Source organism: Balaenoptera borealis (genome assembly GCF_965194805.1).
Source record: "Balaenoptera borealis genome assembly, chromosome: 15".
NCBI classification, from domain to species: domain Eukaryota; kingdom Metazoa; phylum Chordata; class Mammalia; order Artiodactyla; family Balaenopteridae; genus Balaenoptera; species Balaenoptera borealis.
In genome coordinates this window covers 36,300,952-36,325,330 of record NC_138871.1, presented here as the reverse complement: position 1 = coordinate 36,325,330, position 24,379 = coordinate 36,300,952, and the positions used below count along the sequence as shown (strand labels likewise).

General features: G+C 44.9%; 1 protein-coding gene across 1 annotated transcript in view; it reads right to left on the bottom strand.

Moving 5' to 3' along the window:
• SPRED2 (sprouty related EVH1 domain containing 2) overlaps positions 1-24,379 on the bottom strand; it is a 121,133-nt gene that overhangs the window by 94,830 nt on the left and 1,924 nt on the right. The window contains exon 2 of the mRNA XM_082356492.1: positions 22,895-23,553. Coding sequence (XP_082212618.1) covers positions 22,895-22,920 — 26 coding nt within the window. The 5' untranslated portion in view covers positions 22,921-23,553. The remainder of the gene's footprint in view (positions 1-22,894; positions 23,554-24,379) is intronic.

The window sequence follows — 24,379 nt, the reverse complement described above, 5'->3', positions numbered from 1 at the left end:
TATTAAAAGCACTGGGTGGCTGGAGGAAAGGCACAAAGGTGGCCTTTAAGATTCCTGAGTACTCAGTAGTTGGATGCTTCAGAAAACGAACATCGAGGATGTAATTACAATTTAGGAAATAGATCTCAAACTCTGGCTTTCAGGCAGAGGAATCACTTGGGGAGCTTTTCAAAAATACAGATTCTCTGGGCCACACGCCCAGAGAGGCTGATCCAGGAGGTCTGGGTGGCCGCTGACATCCGTGTTTAACAAGCCCTCTAGACTACCGACGCTGAGTAGGTGGCCCAGGACCAGCTTCAAGAAACTATGATTTCAGTGCTATAAGCAGCTCACTCACCTTCTCACCAGGTCTTCCGCACTGCTACCAAAGAATACCACCCCACGAACACAAAAGACTAGAGTCCTTCATTCAGAAGTGGAGCGAGCTTTTGGAGCAGCAGGGAATTCCCTTCCTCCCCCTGCCCAGCACAGCAAGAGCCAATAACTGATGCCCAGCAAGTACTCAGGCTGGCACCAGGAGAGCCTTCTTTATGCCTCTGAAAGGGAGAGAGAGCTACTCCTATAGAGCCCAGAGCGGCTGAAAGCAGCACAGAAAAATCAAGGGTACAGCCTTAGCACGGGCAGCAAGCATTTTCCACGCAAACAGCCTGGTGCCCCTGCACTGACCACAGCGTCCCGCTACCCCAGACGACATGGAGAGGCCACCATCCACAGCATCTACGAGTCTGGGGCATCTGGAAAAGCACCTCCAGTTCTGGACCCCTATTTTACAGGAGACTCGGCTGAACGTGAACACTGATAAGGAGACCGGGATGGTGTCTGGGCAGCGGAAGCTGCCGTCGTGTATCAGCGGGGCGGTCAGAACGGCAGAGAACCGACTGTCGCGGCCGCAGAGGACAGTAGTTCCATAGAGGGACTTGCTGACAGTCAGGGCCACATACCCAAGTCACCCCGGGCACGAGGGCTCCTTATCTCAGAAGTGTCAGACAAGCTGGAGGGCCATCGGGGCGGCAGAACAGCGCATACTTCCCAGCTCCCTGAATTGGTAGGATCTGCAGATCCCGTGTTTCCCTCCCTGAGGTGGGGTGGGGATTCGGGGGGTGCTTTCACATGAACAAATGTGCCCCCGACCACGAGTAACCCTTTCCCCAAAGCTTATCACAGTGGTTCATGACAGCATTTGCTTTTTCTACTGGACACGGAGACTGCCAAATTATCAAACGTGCTGACTTGAGTATTCCCAAGGCCAGAAAGTGTCAAATCTATAAACAGTTTATGAAGGAGTATAGATTTTCAACAGCCAAAATGAGTACTTGCGGGTAAGAGCGAGTGTGTAGTTTTTTTCAAAAATTCACAAAAGCTACAGAAGAAGTTGCTAATCTTCCCACTCCAGGTGTGTGCCACCTCAGAACCTCTAACGATCCAATTTCCACCAACAGGCTACTAGTAAAACGACTTAAAGAGGGAAACGGCAAGTCTTACGAAAAGAAACCAAAAAAAGGCCTAACCTTTTCAAAAGACAAGTTGTTTTTCTCACAGGCATGGCCTCAGCACACGTTCATTCTCATGCGTTTGTTTAAATTAAGTGATTCTTAATTTCACCTGCCAGGTTATGAGTCCTCCCACTTCCAAACAGAGGAAAGGCGGAAGGGCCCAAACACTTCTTTGATTTTTACACTTTTTTGCATTACCATCCCATATGGTTTCACCATCGAGGCTCTGGATGTAAAAGTGCTTGCCCAAGGCTGCTTCGTTGGTCACTATTGTGCCAGCCTGCCCTCAACCCTGGTCTCCCTGCCTGGGAAGGGCCCGTCACCCACACCACCTACAAACAAGACCAGCTCTGCTGTTAGTTCTCCTACAAAGCTGTTTGGACCTTTAAAGCTTTCTCAGAGGCTCCAACCCCTTGTCAAGACACACTAGTCTAGGAAAAAACACACACACTCAGTCAACTGGAGGAACCTTTAGGAGATACACAACTTTGGGCACCACTGGCCTCATCTCAAGGTCCATCTTGCCTCCAGCTTCTTGAGGGAGCTTTTTTGGAGGGAGGGGCAGAAGAGGGGAGCAAAGAGGACTAGGCATAGATTGACAGGAAGCTGGAAATCTACAAATGAGGATGTGAAATAGGAGATTTGGTGTCTGAGGCCTGTGGACCCAGGCAGTTGTGTTCAGGCTGCCATTTTTCTGCAAAGAAGTCTTTGAGATCTTATGAAGTCCTTAGTTGACTTGGTCCCATTTAAAAAAAATTTGTTATAGTTGTAGCAAAATATACACAACATAAGATTTACCATTTTAACCATTTTTAAGTGTATGGTTCAGTGGCATTAAGTACATTCATATCATTGTGCAAGACTCCCATTTTCAAGTGCACCCTTCACATTTTCTCCTAAGATATTAAAACACTTTTTCAGCCTTTCCCTCATTTGCATGTGGTGTCACACTTCTGGGTGACAAGCTACAATCTTAAAATCTGGCATCAGTTTTTGTTAGAGACATCAGTTTTAAGTCAATGTATTTTCATTTCTAGGTAAAAGCATATGATTCTATAGCTGTTTTCCTTTAAATTCAAACAGATGCTGGTCCCACATTAAAAAAGGTTTGTCAGAAATCAAATTCAAGGGACTTCCCTGGTAGTGCAGTGGTTAGGAATCCACCTGCTAATGCAGGGGACATGGGTTCGATCCCTGGTCCAGGAAGATTCCACATGTCATGGAGCAACTAAGCCCGTGCGCCACAACTACCGAGCCTGAGCTCTAGAGCCTGTGAGCCACAACTACTGAAGCCCACGCACCTAGAGCCCGTGTTCTGTAACAAGACAAGCCACTGCAGTGAGAAGCCCGTGCACCACTACGAAGAGTAGCCCCACTTCACCATAACTAGAGAAAGCCCGCATGCAGTAACAAAGACCCAACACAGCCAAAAAAAAAAAAAAATCAAATTCAAGAACTATTCTTGATTCCTGTAAACTAACTGGCCCGAATCCCCCCCCAAAAGAGACAAAATTTAAAAAACTCTTATATTTACTACTTTATTAAAATAGCTAAATTCGTATCCCAAAAGCATCTGTGTTACATCACTAAGGAAAACTTCTGAAAAAAATTACTAGGGATTTTAAAGTTTCAGTCAAACCTTTTAAAAAATTAATAAAAAACAGTCATGAGGCTCTTTGGTGGGGCTAATGGCAGACACCAGGAGGGTGTCCAAGGAATACTACCCAGAACTTCTGCTGCCACTGTCCTTGTCCCCACGGTGAGCCACGGCCAACCCCCCTCTCTGCAGGAGACCCTCCAACACTAGCAGCTTAGCAGTCAACACTTCCGTTCTTAGTCCCAATACATGGATTTGAAGCCCAGTTCTACCAGTTGGCTGTGTGAAGTTGGACAAAGTGTTGGGACATTCACAGAAAGATAGACAAGATGAAAAGGGAGAGGGCTATGTACCAGATGAAGGAACAAGATAAAACCCCAGAAAAACAACTAAATGAAGTGGAGATAGGCAACCTTCCAGAAAAAGAATTCAGAATAACGATAGTGAAGATGATCCAGGACCTCAGAAAAAGAATGGAGGCAAAGATTGAGAAGATGCAAGAAATGTTTAACAAAGATCTAGAAGAATTAAAGAACAAACAAACAGAGATGAACAATACAATAACTGAAATGAAAAATACACTAGAAGGAATCAATAGCAGAATAACTGAGGCAGAAGAACGGATAAGTGACCTGGAAGACAGAATGGTGGAATTCACTGCTGTGGAACAGAATAAAGAAAAAAGAATGAAAAGAAATGAAGACAGCCTAAGAGACCTCTGGGACATTAAACGTAACAACATTCGCATTATAGGGGTCCCAGAAGGAGAAGAGAGAGAGAGAAAGGACCAGAGAAAATATTTGAAGAGATTATAGTCGACAACTTCCCTAACGTGGGAAAGGAAATAGCCACCCAAGTCCAGGAAGCGCAGAGAGTCCCATATGGGATAAACCCAAGGAGAAACACGCCGAGACACATAGTAATCAAACTGATAAAAATTAAAGACAAAGAAAAATTATTGAAAGCTGCAAGGGAAAAATGACAAATAACATTAAAGGGAACTCCCATAAGGTTAACAGCTGATTTCTCAGCAGAAACTCTACAAGCCAGAAGGGAGTGGCATGATATACTTAAAGTGATGAAAGGGAAGAACCTATAACCAAGGTTACTCTACCCAGCAAGGATCTCATTCAGATTCGATGGAGAAATCAAAAGCTTTACAGACAAGCAAAAGCTAAGAGAATTCAGCACCACCAAACCAGCTCTAAAACAAATGCTAAAAGAACTTCTCTATGTGGGAAACACAAGAGAAGAAAAGGACCTACAAAAACAAACCCGAAACAATTAAGAAAATGGTAACAGGAACATACATATCGATAATTACCTTAAACATGAATGGATTAAATGCTCCAACCAAAAGACACAGGCTCCCTGAATGGATACAAAAACAAGACCCATATATATGCTGTCTACAGAGACCCACTTTAGACCTAGGGACACATACGGACTGAAAGTGAGGGGATGGAAAAAGATATTCCATGCAAATGGAAATCAAAAGAAACCTGGAGTAGCAATACTCATATCAGATAAAATAGACTTTAAGATAAAGAATGTTACAAGAGTCAAGGAAGGACACTACATAATGATCAAGGGATCAATCCAAGAAGAAGATATAACAATTATAAATATATATGCTCCCAACATAGGAGCACCTCAATACATAAGGCAACTGCTAACAGCTCTAAAAGAGGAAATCGACAGTAACACAATAATAGTGGGGGACTTTAACACCTCACTTACACCAATGGACAGATCATCCAAACAGAAAATTACTAAGGAAACACAAGCTTTAAATGACACAATAGACCAGGTAGATTTAATTGATATTTATAGGACATTCCATCCAAAAACAGGTTACACTTTCTTCTCAAGTGCGCACAGAACATTCTCCAGGATAGATCACATCTTGGGTCACAAATCAAGCCTTGAAATCATATCAAGCATCTTTTCTGACCAAAACACGATGATATTAGAAATGAATTACAGGGAAAAAAACGTAAAAAACACAAACACATGGAGGCTAAACAATACGTTACTAAATAACCAAGAGATCACTAAAGAAATCAAAGAGGAAATCAAAAAATACCTAGAGACAATTGACAATGAAAACACGACGATCCAAAACCTATGGGATGTGGCAAAATCAGTTCTAAGAGGGAAGTTTATAGCTATACAAGCCTACCTCAAGAAACAAGAAAAATCTCAAACAATCTAACCTTACACCTAAAGGAACTAGAGAATGAAGAACAAACAAAACCCAAAGTTAGTGGAAGGAAAGAAATCATAAAGATCAGAGCAGAAATAAATGAAATAGAAACAAAGAAAACAATAGCAAAGATCAATAAAACTAAAAGCTGGTTCTTTAAGAAGATAAACAAAATTGATAAACCATTAGCCAGACTCATCAAGAAAAAGAGGGAGAGGACTCAAATCAATAAAATTAGAAATGAAAAAGGAGAAGTTACAATAGACACCGGAGAAATACAAAGCATGCTAAGAGACTACTACAAGCAACTCTATGCCAATAAAATGGACAACCTGGAAGAAATGGACAAATTCTTAGAAAGGTACAACCTTCCAAGACTGAACCAGGAAGAAACAGAAAATATGAACAGACCAATCACAAGTAATGAAATTGAAACTGTGATTAAAAATCTTCCAACAAACAAAAGTCCAGGACCAGATCGCTTCACAGGTAAATTCTATCAAACATTTAGAGAAGAGCTAACACCCATCCTTCTCAAACTCTTCCAAAAAATTGCAGAAGAAGGAACACTCCAAAACTCATTCTATGAGGCCACCATCACCCTGATACCAAAACCGGACAAAGATACTGCAAAAAAAGAAAATTACAGACCAATATCACTGATGAATATAGATGCAAAAATCCTCAACAAAATACTAGCAAACAGAATCCAACGACACATTAAAAGGATCATACACCATGACCAAGTGGGATTTATCCCAGGGATGCAAGGATTCTTCAATATATGCAAATCAATCAATGTGATACACCATATTAACAAATTGAAGAATAAAAACCATATGATCATCTGAATAGATGCAGAAACAGCTTTTGACAAAATTCAACACCCATTTATGATAAAAACTCTCCAGAAAGTGGGCACAGAGCGAACCTACCTCAACATAATAAAGGCCATATATGACAAACCCACAGCAAACATCATTCTCAATGGTGAAAAACTGAAAGCATTTCCTCTAAGATCAGGAACAAGACAAGGATGTCCACCCTCAACACTATTATTCAACATAGTTTTGGGAGTCCTAGCCACGGCAATCAGAGAAGAAAAAGAAATAAAAGTAATCCAAATTGGAAAAGAAGTAAAACTGTCACTGTTTGCAGATGACATGATACTATACATAGAGAATCCTAAAGATGCCATCAGAAAACTACTAGAGCTAATCAATGAATTTGGTAAAGTAGCAGGATACAAAATTAATGCACAGAAATCTCTTGCATTCCTATACACTAATGATGAAAAATCTGAAAGAGAAATTAAGGAAACACTCCCATTTACCACTGCAACAAAAAGAATAAAATACCTAGGAATAAACCTACCTAGGGAGACAAAAGACCTGTATGCAGAAAACTATAAGACACTGATGAAAGAAATTAAAGATGATACAAAGAGTTGGAGAGACACACCATGTTCTTGGATTGGAAGAATCAATATTGTGAAAATGACTATACTACCCAAAGCAATCTACAGATTCAATGCAATCCCTATCAAATTACCAATGGCATTTGTTACAGAACTAGAACAAAAAGTCTTAAAATTTGTATGGAGACACAAAAAACCCCGAATAGCCAAAGCAGTCTTGATGGAAAAAAACAGAGCTGGAGGAATCAGACTTCGTGACTTCAGACTATACTACAAAGCTACAGTAATCAAGACACTATGGTACTGGCACAAAAACAGAGATATAGACCAATGGAGCAGGATAGAAAGCCCAGAGATAAACCCACGCACCTATGGTCAACTAATCTATGACAAAAGAGGCAAGGATATACAATGGAGAAAAGACAGTCTCTTCATTAAGTGGTGCTGGGAAAACTGGACAGCTACATGTAAAAGAATGAAATTAGAACACTCCCTAACACCATATACAAAAATAAACTCAAAATGGATTAAAGACCTAAATGTAAGACCAGACACTATAAAACTCTTAGAGGAAAACATAGGAAGAACACTCTGACATAAATCACAGCAAGATCTTTTTTGATTCACCTCCTAGAGTAATGGAAATAAAAACAAAAATAAACAAATGGGATCTAATGAAACTTAAAAGCTTTTCCAAAGCAAAGGAAACTACAAACAAGACGAAAAGACAACCCTCAGAATGGGAGAAAATATTTGCAAACGAATCATCGGACAAAGGATTAATGTCCAAAATATATAAACAGCTCATGCAGCTCAATATTAAAGAAACAAACAACCGAATGCAAAAATGGGCAGAAGACCTAAATAGACATTTCTCCAAATAAGACATACAGATGGCCAAGAAGCACATGAAAAGCTGCTCAACATCACTAATTATTAGAGAAATGCAACTCAAAACTACAATAAGGTATCACCTCACACCAGTTAGAATGGGCATCATCAGAATATCTACAGACAACAAATGCTGGAGAGGGTGTGGAGGAAAGGGAACCCTCTTGCACTGTTGGTGGGAATGTAAATTGATACAGCCACTATGGAGAACAGTATGGAGGTTCCTTCAAGAACTAAAAATAGAATTACCATATGACCCAGCAATCCCACTACTGGGCATATACCCAGAGAAAACCATAATTCAAAAAGACACATGCACCCCAATGTTCACTGCAGCACTATTTACAATAGCCAGGTCATGGAAGCAACCTAAATGCCCATCAACAGACGAATGGATAAAGAAGATGTGGTACATATATACAGTGGAATATTACTAGCCATAAAAAAGAACGAAATTGGGTCATTTGTAGAGACGTGGATGAATCTAGAGACTGTCATACAAAGTGAAGTCAGAAAGAGAAAAACAAATATCGTATATTAACACATATATGTGGAACCTAGAAAAATGGTACAGATGAACTGGTTTGAAGGACAGAAATTGAGACAGATGTAGAGAACAAATGTATGGACACCAAGGGGGGAAAGTGGTGGGGGGGGGGGGTGTGATGAATTGGGAGATTGGGATTGACATATATACAGATATGTATAAAATGGATAACTAATAAGAACCTGCTGTATAAAAAAATAAAATAAAATTCAAAAAAAAAAGGAACCAATGCAGAGAAAAAAAACAGTTGTAATTTTGGACAGCTGTAGGTGATTTTTTGGTGTGCTTTAGAGTGTTTCTTTATTAAATAAAAGGCCTCTTGGATCAACAATTAGAATTTATTTGGTATTGTCTCTTATGATCTCACTTTACATTTAACATCAATTTGGTATCTTCGTCCCTATGAGATTATTTGTTACTAACTTTAATGAGATGGAACCACGAAGAAAAAGCGGGAAGGGAAAGAGCAAGTCCCCTTCCCTAATATGGATGTGTGTGACCTTTTGAATCCCCTCCTGTATGACAGATGACTCAAGATAAATTAAGGGGCAGTGATAGAGGAATCTTTTGTTTGTTTGAGCTACAACTGACACATAACATTAGTTTCAGGTGTACAACATGATTCGCTATTTGTATGTACTGCAAAATGACCACCACAATAAAGTCTAGTTAACACCCATCACCCAGGGGGACCTTTAAAAAGAGTGAGTAATGCTCCTTGGGTGGTGCCATCTTGGTTGGTCACAACCCTCTAGGTTTGGTGGTATTCCCCTCTTCGAAACCCTGATTAGTCTAAGATATGGTAGAATCTCCTAGATATTTTGAAGTACTGACACAGGGTGTGAGGGTGAAATTCTAATTCAGTTGGTCTAGGGAGGAGAAAGGTGAGAGTGGAAAGATGGACAGGGGTTGTGTCCTAGGAAAGCATGGCAAACCAACCCGGATATGCTCCACCTGGGGCCTCTTGATATACTGATAAATTGCCCTTATTAGGACAGTCAGGGGAGGAGTTCTAGTTCAGGCTGCATGCCACGGGTGGGGCTGGACCACAGCTGTCTATTCTCCTGGTCACTGTGGTACTGCTAGATGCGGAACACGAGGAATGTGAAAGGAGGGATCTGCAGGTAAACCATTTATAACCAAACCACCTTGGCCGTTGGGATGATCCAGAAGCACTGGGACGTGGAACCTGAAACCCCACAGTGCAATCTTTAGGCTCATAAGGGATCCTTTGCTCTATGAGTAAGAAGGATGCCCAGCTGATGGAGATTAAAGGGGGGGGTGCAGAACCCCAAGAGAAGGAAATTTTTAGGTACACATTTCCCACCCTACACAAGCAGTATGAACCTTGTTATCCAAGAGGAGTCCTGACTGAGAACTATAGTTCCAAAGCAGGATTGGGAAACGGATCAAGTCTCACCACGGCAAGGTGAGACTGTCTGCTGGACCGTGGGCTCTTGGGGATAGTGTGTCTTGGTTTAGGGATTGTTTTTATTCTTCCTCAGGCGGAGGTTTCTACACAACCACCACACTTAGCAGCTATGTGGTTTGGTACACGGGATAATCCCAACTTTATCTGGAGTTAACCTGTGGGGCAGCGGCCTTACAAAAATGAAAGTAAAATGATACCATAAAAAATATTCATTATATGACCAGCTGGTCAACTCTTCCCTCCCTCTCTTTGCTGTAACAGCACCTGTTGGCTTAGAAATGTTCGGAGTTCTCACACTAGTGCGCCAAAACCGCCATCCTTCCCATGCTGGCATCCACCGACCTCCCACCTCCCCCCACCCCCCGAAACCTGCATATCAAATATTACTTCCTGCTGTCTATGACCACACCGCCTTGGCAGTTAACATCAAAAGCAAACACATGAAGAGAAGAGAAGGCACTGGAGCTGGGGAGGAAAGACAAGCGTAGGTAATGTTTCATAGACTTTTTTGCTAGCGCCCAGGTGCAAAAACCTTGGGGTCACATGTATGTCAACTTCTCATCTAAGGGCTCATCTTTTCTCCCCCAGGATGGAGAGCTGAGGGTAGCCCTCCTCTGCTTCCACTCCCTACCCTCCTGTTCCTGAAACACACATGAGGAAGCCATCCCTGGGGACCCCTACCTGCCACCCGAAGGTGAGCCACGCAGGAACAGCGTCTGGCAGCTCACCTATTCTCAACTTGTGCAGGGGCTGACTGAGGCTGACGCTGTGTTCAATGTTGATGGTTCCTCATCAACACGGGCTACGTTTATCTAAATTGAACAGGTTTCCACCATCTTTTTCCTGTCTCTGGAGGATTCAACAGCTCAGGGTAACAATTGTCATGAATGTTTAACACAGCACCCAAAATAGGACTGGAACCAAGGCCAGATGACGTCTGCTTGCTTATATATCCCAAGCCACCAACTAGCTGTGTGACCCTGGGTTCGTCCCTCGACCTCTCTGGACTGCAATTTTTCCGTAAAAGAAGGGAGCTGGCATTGTCCTAAGATACCCTCCAGTTTTATAATTTTATGGTCAAGTTGCAACCATTTTACTTCATTGAGAAAGGGCGGTGTATTCTCCACTTCACGAGGGCAATTTCAATTGAGTGGTGCTGTGTTCCTGCAGAAGCAACAATGCTAAAAGCAAACAAAAAACAAAAACCCTCACCTGGTTTATTACTAGCCTGTAAGTCTGATCTACAAAGTAAGCTGGTTAATTTTGTTTTGAATTTCAGAACCCCCCCCCATCTTCCAATAAACATAATGACAACCTCTTTGGAACAAAGGTTCCCACAGCAGGGCCTACTGCATTTCATTAGAGCCAGAAGGAAAGCCCTGCCCAGATACAGGTTCTTAGTGGCCTCCCCGACTCCAGCCTAGTCTGCAGCCTCCAACTAGTTGGAATTTATCAACATATCATTTTATCATTTCTTTGCTTCAAAACTTTAAACAGCTCCATTCCACCTAAGGAACAAAAGCTCAAATACGTATTTTGTTAGCCTGGCATGCAATAACCACTCAAATTTAGCCTCGCCCGACTGGAACAGCTCTTTTTCTGAGCTCCCCCAGCATAAACCCAGAGGTGGAGTTTCCTCGTCTGTGGAAGAAACCTTTGGACATAAGATGCCTCCTCTCCAACCTGCCTGACCCACCCCTCTCCCACACCATCACCACCACCATCCTTATCTGAGTCCTCTAAAACTCAAGTCCCACCTGGTCGAAAGTGAACTCTCCCCTGGCTATTGCAGCAAGAAGTACTTGAATTGCTTCTTTGTATTTCTCTCTATTTTTAAAAAGAATATTATACTTATTTAAGAACAAAAGTTTTCTTAAAACAAGAACTCTCCTTACAATACTTGGAGCTACATGAGTTATTCAACATTATGTTACTATCCAATCCCTTTATTTTAGAGATGAGAAAGCCAAGTCCAGAGAAGCAGCTCGGCATCTTGACGAAGGTCCCAGGGCAGCTTAGTGGCAAAGAAGTGATGGGAACCTAAGTTTCCTGACTCCCAGAACTTACTGTACATGGCAACCTGGTACCATCTTCTCTGCTACTTGGTATCCATTCAAAAGCTTCTAGTGTTGGGTATATCCTCTTTTCCACAATAGAGAGTTGTGTGCTGCCCAGCACAGGTTTCAGTAAATGCAGGAAGGGAAAGGGGGAAGAGCTGGACGACAGAAGACACACTCCCCCAGGACCCCCTTCTTAGGAGAAGACGCAACTTTGTGCCAAGTCTCTGTGGGGGGATGTCCTGACTCATTTTCAACTCCTCCCATCCACCTCCAACCAATGCCCTCTGCTTTCCTTCAGACCTTCCAACCAATCCCCAAACGGCCCGGAGCATAAACACACCCTTTGCATACGCATCCCCTACAGAATGACCACACTCGTGTCCTTACATCCAGAATGAGGGTCACAGCAGCGATTCCCAACTTTCTAAGAGTAAGTATTCAAAGGCAGAAAATTCAGGGATCGGCCCTCCTCCCCAGGGATTATAGCTGTATTTTTAAGTAACTGTGAATTGACAAAAATATAACAAACATCCACCGTGAACTCAGTACAGTAGTATTTTATTGAGGTTGTATTTGATTATTCTATAAATGTAGCTACATACATTGAAAGAGTAATACATGTACATGGCTGATGTTATGTACATATTCGCTTCACAAGCAACACTTGAAGTGCTTATGGGTCCCCAGTCACTTGTTGGGCAACTGCTGGGTGGTGGCATCATTTCAAGACTTCGGGGGGGGGGGGTACCTAAATGCTGGGGAGGGACCTTAAGTCTCTTATCACCTTCCTCTGAAAGAAAAATATGACAGGCCAACAAGGGTCCACAATCGGCTCATTTCAGATTTCTCACTCCATCTACCTTCTTGTTGGAGTTATTACTTATCACAGGCGTTGGTATCTTTAGTACCTCTTTTTGGGGGAAACAAAGGGTCTTACTTCAGTCCTCTGGTCTATTCTTGGCTTTCCCAGCAATGCTGCCTCAGGTAGAAAGCCACTTTCCGATTCATATTCCGGTCTCTTCCCCACCTCTCCCCAGGAGTTATCTCTAAAGAGTAAGTGCTGACAAGTGATTGATGATTTGCATTTTAACCCTATTCAAATTTGGGTAAATGGTTTAATATGCATGCTAATATTCTATCATTATTCCAATTAAGGAAACTATTATGTTAAAGTGTTTAATCAGGAGAATTAGGGAGAACTCCAGACACCTAAAATTAACCTCTAATAGTCTTGACATTCATTTCATTTAAGTGCAATTTGCCAAGCTATAAGCAACTCCCTGCCTAAAACTTCTGCTTAGGCACGTGGGGATTCCTGATAAGACCTAAAAGCAATTCATTTCCTAACTAGATTGCTGTCTAAAAGAATAAACTAAAAGGGCTACAATTTAAATACAATCACGTCCCCAAGCAGTCACATTCCAGAAGACTTAAACATCATCATCTTGATCCCCAGGAACAACAATGCTATTCGCATCAGAAACAACACAACCACTTCCTCTTTCTCTGACCTTCTCAGTTTAATTACTTCCTGTGATTTCTTCTAGGGCTGAGTGTGCCTGCTTCCCAGGGCGGCTGGCTTTCCATAGGAGACTGATTTGTCTGGAAGGTGCAGAATGCCAGCTGACAGACATTACACACAAAGCGCTGGGACTTCCTATTTCTCTTTTAGTGATGGATCTCTTGGGCCGCCTGGCATTCACCAAGAACTTTTTTTAAGCCATAAGAAGAAGGAAAAATTCTTCCAGCACCTTCACATCTCAAATCAAGCTATACCTCAAAGCTGGAAGTCCTGCCAAGAATGGGGAAGGGCAGGCTCTTGATAATATCTCGCTGCCGTGGAAGCACCACACCTTCTTGTCCAATGAGCTTCTTCAATAGCTTCCAAATGCCAAGTATGTGAGGTCACCTTTGAAAACACAAACCTGGCAGCCGGGAGCTCACCATCATCACAGCCACAGACAGGCTCTTGCTACTCAAAGGTCCCTGGATCTCCAGTACCAGTAGCATCGGGAAGTTTGTTCAAAATGCAGAATCTCTGGCCTTACTGAATCAGAATCCTCATTTTAGAAGATTCCCAGGTGATTCCTATGCACATTCAAGTTTAATCCTCCTCTCAGAACAGCTAGGCTAAAAAGCAGGTCCAGGAGAACAGCGTGCTTTGTTAGCCATCCTGCTCACACACACTCCATCAAGGGCAAGGTGGCTGGTTCTCTTTCCAAAAGAGGTCTCCGTGGAACTGCTCTTTGTGTCAGTACAGAAAAGGCCACCTCAGTGGGCACTGGTGCCCTACTCCACAGAGCTGAACAGGAATGCAAGGAAGAAATGTCATCATAGTTTCGAGGCATTTCCAGGATTCTAAACGAGTTCTAATCTCATTCGCTCAACGGTAATATAAATCAAGCTGTACACGCAATAGTTTCTTTGCAAAAACTGAGGCTCTGTGAGGTCATGACACGTAATGTTGTTCTACAGACATGGGATCTGAAGTCAAAGACTGTGGGTAAAAATAACAAATCCTGCTCTGTGACCTCAGACAAGATACTTAAACCTGGCTGAATCTTTTCTTTGCCTGCAGCTGTGGACCCTTTTGGCTCTTGGACATAGTCCAGCCACGTGTGAGTGCGTGAGTTTACGTACACACAACACACGAGCGCACACACACTCCCCCTAAAAATGACTCGAAGAACTTGTTAGGGGATTCTAGGAAGGGCATGTAGCTCCTCTAATGTTCTGGAGGAAGAGTTCCCTCCAACCCAAATCTGGGAATCCCGATGCTTGCCGCTCGAGGGGGAACCCTGCAGAGGAAGAGGAAGAGGAGGGGAAACACTGCCAGAGGGCAGCCGGTCAGTCCATGATCCAGACGACACTGGCCTCACACCCCTAAGGCACATGGAAGTGCCTAGTAGGCTGGAATGTAAGCTCCCTGAGGGCAGAGGGTGCTTCTGAGTCACAGCTCAGGTCCTGCCTGGCAGGTAAGGTGTCTGGAACACTGGGTGCAGTAAGTGAACGGCACTCCACAGCTAGTCGCTCCCTTTCCTCCAGCCTCACCCCCACTGCTATTTATTTTAGCCAGTAAATAATTTATACATGGCTTTGCAATTAGGATCCAAGTATGCTCTAAAGTCAGGTTCTTTAGATTCAGAGAATACTACACTCCAACTGGACACCTGTAATCTGGCAAATCTACTAATTTTCCTTAGTGTAAAAGACATCTAAGAACGGATGGTATGGGCCTCAAAGCTGGTTTGCAAACAGCAAACTCCTCCTCTGAAACCTGTTCACCCCCAGATTAGTGAGAAGGCCATCATTAAGCCTTCAGGGCCAGAAGTTAACACTGAGGCAGGGCACACCATCCTGGCACAGCAGACTTGTTTTGGAATTTGGAGCGTGAGAAAAATCCCAGATATCATTTAAACTATTAGGCAAAGGAGAGAAATTTAATGACTATGTTAAGACTATATTCACACTTATCCAGCTTCAAAAGGTCTGTAAAAATGAGTAAAATTATTGGGATGCTGATGATTAAATTAAACCTCTGGTCCAGCATCCACTTTATTCCTTGGCTGGAAATATAAAACGCGAACACCAACATGGCACGCGAGTAGACAAAACAAGCCATAAGCCAGCTTACTCCTAAGAGAACTCTCAGCCTCACCCATTTCCACTAAGCCTATTGACTCTTGTTTTAGAGACAATTTGAACGCTGTTGGTAATATGATTTCTAGACCACAGACAGGGATGGCAAGAGAGTCCACTATATGCTACTATAGGTAAGTACACTGACTGTAAGAGTCAGTAGAGGGAAGAGGCAGAGTGTGAGACCCCAAAGCCCATGTTTCTTCCACTACCATCATGACAACCTGCCCCTCGAAGTAGTTCTGAAAAAAACAAAAACAAACAAACAACAAAACTCAAAGTCTTTTTGGATGTGGGTACAATGTGAATTGTCATTTAATTTTTTATATAAAGTAAAACTATTTTTCAATTAATGAACATTTATGTTAACCAATCAATAAATGTTTGCAGAAAGCCTACTATGGGCTCAGCACTCTGCCAGGCTATGGGTATACAGGTCAATAAGCTATTATTCCCACACCGGGAAGGGCAGATGGGCCAAGCTTCTGGGTGCATTCTCAGTTAGGGTGGGATGCAAATATTACAAAATAAACAGTGCTTATCTGAAAAATCAATACGGGAGGCCAGAGCCAAAGCAATGAGAAAAAGAAATAAGAGGAATAAACAATGAAAATGAAACACAAAGATGAACTAAGAAAGACAATTTAAAAAACTTAGCCTGAGGGGCTTCTCTGGTGGCACAGTGGTTAAGAATCCGCCTGCCAATGCAGGGGACACGGGTTCGAGCCCTGGTCCAGGAAGATCCCACATGCCGCGGAGCAACTAAGCCCGTGCGCCACAACTACTGAGCCCGTGCTCTAGAGCCCACGTGCCACAACCACTGAGCCCACGAGCCACCACTACTGGAGCCTGCACGCCTAAAGCCCGTGCTCCACAACAAGAGAAGCCACCGCAATGAGAAGCCCGCGCACCACAACGAAGAGTAGCCCCCGCTCGCCACAGCTAGAGAAAGCCCGTGCGCGGCAACTAAGACCCAATGCAGCCAAAAATAATAAATAATTAAAAAAATAAAAAATAAAAAACTTAGCCTAATTAAGTTTTAAGCGTTTATTAATGACCACAGGGAATAAATCTAAGAATGGAAACGAGATCTGAAAAATCTTTATTTCAGTACAAAGAGGAGGAGCCAAAGCCATACATTTTGAAGCTGCCCGTGTTGTTTAAAATCTCTTCACTCACAACTGCTAAATGCCAGGGTGAAGTCAAAATCCATTTCTCCTTGGTGCAAGTCAACACAGAAATTTTGTTTTCAAGTAAATCTTCAACTACCCTTTGAAAGTAGCATAAATAACATAAACAGGATTTGCTGTCATGTGTGCCATATGCCCCCTGTGAACATATTGTTGACAAAGATTACCTGAGAAATGAGTAGTTACAAAACAGTTGGTTCTTAATTTAGTCAACTCCTATGCCAGTTAATATCAAATATTTTACTAAGATCCAGGCCTGACTTCCTTTCCCTGACAGGGAACACCAAGCTGTGGTAACAATCTTCCATACTAGGGCAAGTACACAGAAAACATATTTCACAGAGCACAGTGTGCACCAGTGCAAAACATTCCTTCTACTCCAGTGACTAAAAGCCCTAGACAATGCCTTAAAAAATCATCAGTGTTCTAGCCTTAAATATTGCTCAAAAAGAAACATTTACAAGAATAGTTAATGAGTTTATCAATATGACTGGGTCTTTAAAAAAAAAAAAAATCAGCCCAATTTACTTAAGAGAAAACAAGCCAAAACTGAACACAAAAACTTCCTGCTCTGCCTCTATTATCATCTTGTTCAGTTTCTGAGGATTTTGCTGTTAGATTGTGTTTTTGTGTTCATCCCCATAATATAGGAACTCTGCCAACAGTGGAGTTCATCAGCACAACTGTCTCCGACTTCAAGTGTTAAGACTCCATCAGAACCCTATAGCTACTGCAAATTGTTAATACTCTGATTTCTGCAGAGATTCTCCTGCAGAGGCAGAAACACAGGCCTTGGCTTATTGCGTTTAAGATGTTCTACTTGCCAGTTCTCACAATAGTGATTGGAATCAAAACGGTTTTGAGTTGTCAATCACAGATCACCACCACCAGATAGTTCTGTATCCAATTTCCACAAGACATGCCAGGGGCTTCAGGTGAACACGGAGTTTCTCAGAAGGAGGCTTATACACAACCTAAGTTAACCAAATATGACAACTCTAATTATTGCATTAGTCAGCAGGGACAAAACAGCATTTTAAAATAATCAAATCCATTTTTTAATTTAATAGATCTTTATTAAAAGCAACCACAATGTGCCCAATGGTATTGGGACAACAGTTAGAAAACTAGGCAGTTAAGAGGTAATCCTAAATCCCAAAAGCTCATGTTCTGGGACAGAATCTAGCTGGGTATAAGTCCAACTCTAAATGGTGATAACTGTCATACAGTGTGGGAGGGAAATGCTATAAAGAGCCCACGGTTTTGACTTAGGGAGTCGGGGTGGGGAAAGTCTAGGAGGACCTCATAAGAGGAATGACTCAGATCTGGCTGGTGGGGGGAATGAGCAGAATTTCACTTGTTGGAGAAGGAAGAAAGATGACTCCGGAATAAACAGCACAAGCAAGGAGATCGTTGAGCAGAATAGTATTGGTACTGATACTGATCCACTTTTTATACATGTTTTTGGTTAAAGGGACTGGAAAAAAGGTAGCATTTGTTAAGATCCCTGTGGAAACAAACCCAGCAGATGGAGGTTAGTCCAGGCCCACCACCTAACAAGACATACAGCCTTGCAGTAGGCACTTAACTTTATACAATGACAATGTCTTTATACAGTGACAATGTCCTGGCTTATAAGCTTGTTAAGGTCTTTCCAAGTTTTTTGTTTTGTTTTGCTTTCAAGATTTTCTGAGGAAGAGACCAAGATTCCAATTCTGCATAATCAACTCTGTTTTCAACATTTAAGGATTCTATTCAGGTAGAGTAGAAACACACCCCCCTTTTTAAGGCTAATGCATAGAGAATGGATCAATACTTGTAACGAGTCTTAATTACCACAACTCTTATTTCAATGACTGTAGAGCGAACATTCCAGTAATAATCAACTCTGAATTCACACTCCTCCCATTATCTTAAGGTGTATCACAGAATGCTCAAGCCCAAGTCTATTTAAATTCACTTTAATTCAGTATGTGCTTCATAGCATTTTCAGGGAAGATAAGGGAAATGAAAAAAATTATGGCAATGACAGACTGTCACCAATTCAGAAGAATCAGGGACAGCGTGACTGTCAGAAACAGTGTGAGCTCTGAAGTCAGAATGACTAAGGCTGACCATCCTCTCCCCTTCTGAGACAGTACCTCATGGTGCTTTAAAAACACAGTCCTTCCTGAGCCAGGCTGCTGGGGTCACTTAACCTCTCTGGGCCTTGATTTCCTCACCTATAAATGGAGGTAATAAAACCATCTACTGCATAGAATTGTTGAGAAGACTAAATGAGTAAAGTGCTATAAAAGATATTTGCTCTCTTCAGCTTCCTCATCAGTTAAATGGGGTAACACCTCCTTCACACGGTTATTTGAAAGTGAGCCTGTCAGAAACCTATCTCAGTGCCCAGCACAGAGCCGACACCAGACACCTGTGTTATTCCTAGTGTGGGCTGCAAGCTTTACACAGGCTGGCTCATTTAATTCCCACGGCAACTCCACGAAATCAGTAATAATTTATTCTCATTTTATTCACTCAGATAAAAGCAAAGTGAGATACATTAAGTAACTTGCCTTAGATCAGAAAGTGACCAAATGGCTAAGCCTTGAGCCATAAGTATGTTACAAATGCATTTAAAGCGGGATCTTCAGCCCTTGGCTGAACTAACCAGTTAGAAAGACATTCTTCAGTCAGTTGAGACTGAGAGTTAAAGACATCAGGGAATTATTCTTAATTTTGTAAAGTGTGATCATGGTATTGTGGTTTCACGGGATAGTATGCTCATCTTTTGGAAAGTAAGCTCAAGTAATTGGATATGAGAGTTCTAATGTCTAATTTCTTTGAAATGGTTCAGCAAAAATATTAAAGCCTTTTTTTAAAAAAATGGGAAATCTTCCAACATTAGGGAAAATATGAGTGAGGGCAGAGCTACAAATCCATTCTCAGCAAGATGTGTGTTGCAGAGAAGAGTTCATGAACAAAATAGAAAGCTGAATGGTAGCCAGGTGTCTCCTGAGTTACAGCTGCTTGAGAAGGGTTTCTTCATTTTGTCTGCAAATTTCCAAATCATTTATAACCATGATCAAATGACTTAAGAATACAGACGGAATGCATATGATTTAAAAAAAAATTTTCCACTCCCTGTATACAAAAGACCACTTTCAATAATTTATTGATGCTGTTTAATTTTTCAATTATTAAAAAAAGATCTGTGGAGTTGTAAATCTTAACATGCATTTCTATCTGGAGTGGGATCAAAAGAGGATCAGGGTATTTTCTATATGGAAGCTGTTGTTTAGGACCATCAGCGAAAAGAGCATTCCTGAATTTATGAGCATATATTTATTAGAGAGCAGTTTTATTTTTTTCTTTTCTTTTCTTTGTTGGCCGCGCTGCACGGCTTGCAGGATCTTAGTTCCCCCACCAGAGACTGAACCCGGGCCACAGCAGTGAAAGTACAGAGGCCTAACAACTGGACTGCCAGGGAATTCCCTAGGGAGGAGTTTTAAATTGACTTGGAAAAGAACATTAGACGACAAAACTTATTATTTTTTAAAAATTAAGCATGATTTTACCAGTTGCAAGGCTGAGTTATTGTATTCTGATGCTAAATGTAACATATTTAAACACCTGTATTGTGTAATAAAAACCTTAAATATATGCGGACTATCAGGAAAATCTATTTTACCTAAGGCACAAATTTATCTCTCAAGTCTCCAGTTTGATGTCACTTCCTTATAAGTAACACACCTTCTCTACTTCCGAAAGATTATCTGAGTGGCCTCAAACATAAAACCATCAGAAAATAGGAAACTGTAATGAATATAGAGGAGCAGTAAATAAATCTAGCGAAAACCTAAGCTAATATGGCTACCATAATCAAGCAAAAATTTTAGCTGAGCTTCCAGAAAGTGGTAGCAAAAACAAAAAAAAACAAAAAAGCAATCACAGCTAGCTCTGTAACTCAGAGAGAAACCTTCTTCCTGGCACCAGCATTTAAAAGGAATTTTTCAGAGGGATCATTACATAAGAACGTTGAACAATATAATGGACAGAGTCCACAAATGGCAGTTTACAGCCCAAACAGCCCGTTTTCTTACCAGGCATTTCTTGTCTCATGACAAGGTCATTACATTAAAAGAAATCCCGAGAAGGCCATTTCTGCAGTGGGCTAAGGTGCCACAGCTTTCTGATTCTCTAACTGAAACCAGAACCTGTCCTCAAATATCCATTGTCTCAGTTGGGCTTCTCTGACAGCAGTGGGGGCAGCCGGTTCCATGCTGAACTGCTCAGAAAGCCTGGAAGAGAGAGATTTATTTCTTGCTGGTGATTCCACCTGAAATCCCTTTGCTTTGGATACCAGATGGGGTAGGATGTAAAGCCGACCTGCTGCCCTGAAAAGGGAGCGGCCAGGCCAGTATCCCCAAGGGATGGAGCCAAGGAACCCAATCTAGGGTGGTGAACCAATCTCCAACAAGCCCAGAGCATGGCAACCGTCCCTCCCTGCTACTACCGCTAGCTGTGTGTGTAGGGACAAACAAGGACCCATAAAAATACCTGTTTATTAGTCAAGTCCAAAAAGGGGCAAGGCGCAGCAGCATATTCCTCCCCCTGCCCCACATTTCAGCCCTAGAAGGGCAACATATTACGATTTCAAGATACAGTCTATGAAGGCAAACCAAGAGGTCTAAAATAGAAAGGCCAGCAGATGTGGTGGGGCAGCGGACACGCACACCAGGCGGGATCGTCTCCAGCTACGGACGCGTGTCCGGCAGACCAGGAGTTACTGCAGTCAAAGCTCCCTGGGGACCCACAGAAAGGAAATTCCCTTTCCCAAACACCAACCCTCCCAACACCCCCTCCCGCCCAGCCTGGTGACAGCAGACGCCAAAGGATAAAGGGGGCATTAAAAAAAAAAAAAAAAAAAAGTGAGTAGATTCTTAGAGCACAGCATTCTGTCACCTGCTGCATAGCCCTCAACGCCGGCCAGCCCTGAGTCACTTCCCCTCTCTGCCCCGGGTCTCAATGCTCGCGGGGGCAAAAGACCCGGGGCCTCGGGCGGGGGCTACCCGCAGCCCTCACGCCCCTGCAAACACGCGCTGGGCCTCCCTCCAGGCAAGTCCCGGCGGCTGCACACCCGCTCTCTGCGCCCCAGCCAAAGAGCCCCAGCCGGCGCCGCCACTACCTTGGCTAATGGCAGCTCTGAATGAAAGGAGCCGAGGCAGGCTCCGGATTTATGAATGTGCAGGGGAGGAGGGGAGGGATATCATGTGACAATAAAGGAGACCGTCTTATTCACAAAAAAAAAAAAAAGTGGCTGGCGGCGGGCACAGCCACTGAGCAGAGGCGGCCGCCGCGGTGCGGTGACCGCTTGGACCCGAAGCCGACGACCTCAGGCACGGGGCCGGACGGCCCTGATTCTATTGCACCCGCGACCGGAAACGCCTCGGGCGCGGGTGGGGGAAAGCCAAACCGGACTGGGCGACCGTGGAGCCGGAGGGAGCTGCACCTTGGCCCGGGGCTGGAGAAAGACACGGGTCCCGCGGGAGGCGGCGTGTCCGCCGGAGAGACCCTCCAGCGAAGCGCCCCGAGCATTGTTCCCCTCGGGCCCGCGGGCCGGGCACGCACGCGTGTGCACGCGCACACGCACAGATAAACACACACACACAGATACATACACACACGTGTCCGCAGCGCGCTGCCCCGCACGCTCCCGCCCGCCCCCGCCGCACGACCTCTGATCCGCCCAGCGAGCAGCCCAGACCCCGCGGGACGCCTGTGCTGGGCCCGCCGGCGCGTGCACACACACTCACACGCGCCGCGGGACCCCTGGGCGGCTCCAGCACGCCGGCCCGCGCGGGGACCCGGGCGCACGCAGACCCCCGCGCAGCCCGCGCCCAGTCCTCCCTGTGCTCCGCCGTGTTTTTTATGAATGAAAATGTGGTATGCAAATGAGAGCGATTCAGGAAAACGACATGGCGGAGCCTCGGCCCCAGTGGGCTCCCGAAGGGACCGCGGGGCGAGCGGCGGTTGCGAGAGCCACAAAGTCACCGTGTAAAAACCCACCGACCCCGGGAAGCCGGAGCGGGGGGGTGTCAGGTCTTCCGCTCCCGCCGCCGAGGATCTCGGCGGGAGGGGTGTTTGTGAGTCCCCGGACAGGGAATGGGGACCGCCCCGAGGTCACCCGCGCGCCCTTGGCCCCCGCAGCGGCCACCAGCCCGCCGACCCAAGGCGCGCCCCCGCTGGCCCGCAGCAGTTTTCGCCCCCTCCTCACTTCAACAAGCGGGGAATCTCGCGTCCCAAACCCCACAGACCAGCGAGTCGCTGCACCCCACGCCAAGTTCACCCAACCAGCGTCCCCGCCCGCGTCCTCAGCCCCGGCCCCCACGCTGCCCCCGCGGGGCACCCTCGTCCCACCCCGCGGCCAAACTTACTCGTCCGGGTGTGTTTCTTCGGTCATTTTCCTGTTCACCTAGACGCCTGTCCCGCGGCGGGCAGCTTTGCTCCCTTCATCTTCCTGTCTGCTCACCCCCCTTCTTCACATCTCCGGAGATCGCCTGATTTGGTTGGGGGGAGCTGCTAGAGATGAAGGGGACGCCGCAGAAGGCAGAAGGGGAAGCAGGGCGACCGGAGCGCGGGGTGAGGTCTGGGGGAAGGGGTGCACAGGCAAGCTTCGGGGGAGAGTGAGCGCCGCAGCGCCGAGGGGCGAGGCGGGCGGGGGCTCCGGGGGCTCGGGGGCGGGCGGAGAGGAGAGATTTGGGAAGGGGACAGCGATGGGGGAGAGGAGAAGAAAAACAAGCGCGCCGTGGAGCGGCGGGGACCGCTGAGAGCAGGAGGAGAGGGCCGGCCGCGGGTGGGGGCTTGGTCCGGGGTTGCCCCCGGAGAACCGGGCTAATCACGGTTCCGGGGAGCGCTCGGCGGTCGGGGGAGGTGCGCCTGGAAGGCGGTGCAGGGCGCCCGGTCCGAGCCCCATCTCTCGACTCCGCCGATTTACTCCATATTGGATTCTCACCGCCGCCAACAGGAGGAGGAAGTAGGGCGGAAGCGATGACGTCTTCCCAGCGGCCAGAGGTGGTGGAGTGCAAAAAGCTTCCTACTTGCGACCGAAAAAAAAAAGGAGAAAAAAAAAAAAACTTTGTTCCGTCTACTGAGCATGCCCGGCTTCCTTTCCCCACCCCCACCCCCCACCTCCCTCCTGGCTTCCACTCCCGGAGGAGCCCCGGAGCGGAGTTACTTGCGCCGCGTCTAACTCCGGATCCTCCTTCGTTAGCGCTCCGGGTTTTAAGATGCCCGAGAGGAGGGAGGAGGCGGCAGCCGCAGACTCGCACACATCTGGCTCCCGGTTGGTTCCCTCCCTCCTTCCAAACCCCTGGATTAAAAATCGGAGGACGGGGCGTGGGGGGGGGGGGGGAGGGGGGGAGGGAGAAGACGCGGAGCTCAGAGGAGGGCCGGAGGAGTGCTCGCGATCAGAAGACCAGCTGTCCCCGACCGTGGGGCGGGAGGGTGGGGGGCGGCACAGGTGCCTTTGCCAAGATTCTGAATGTCAGAGGCTTTTCAGTTTCACGTGAATCTTATGATCTTTTTTTTTCTTAGTAGGGGAACGGGCAATTTTAAGGAAACATTATTTGTACATTGAAAAAAAGAAATCCAACACAACCCAGAAACGTTTGCATTCCAGTAGAAATGAAAGACTTTCCCAGGTTAAAAGGTAAACCCAAATATGTTTTTTAAATTATTCAGTAAATCTCTGTCAAGTTGGTGGAGGATGGCCCTTGTCCCATGCCCCTGAACGCCACAACTCCTGGCCCAGAGGTTGCCGGCTGCATGGGCTTTGGCACAGTGAGATGGGGAGATGGAGAGCTCCTCGAGCCCAGCTCCCCCTCCACCTCCCCTTTGTTTTTAAATTATTTTTCCTGCCT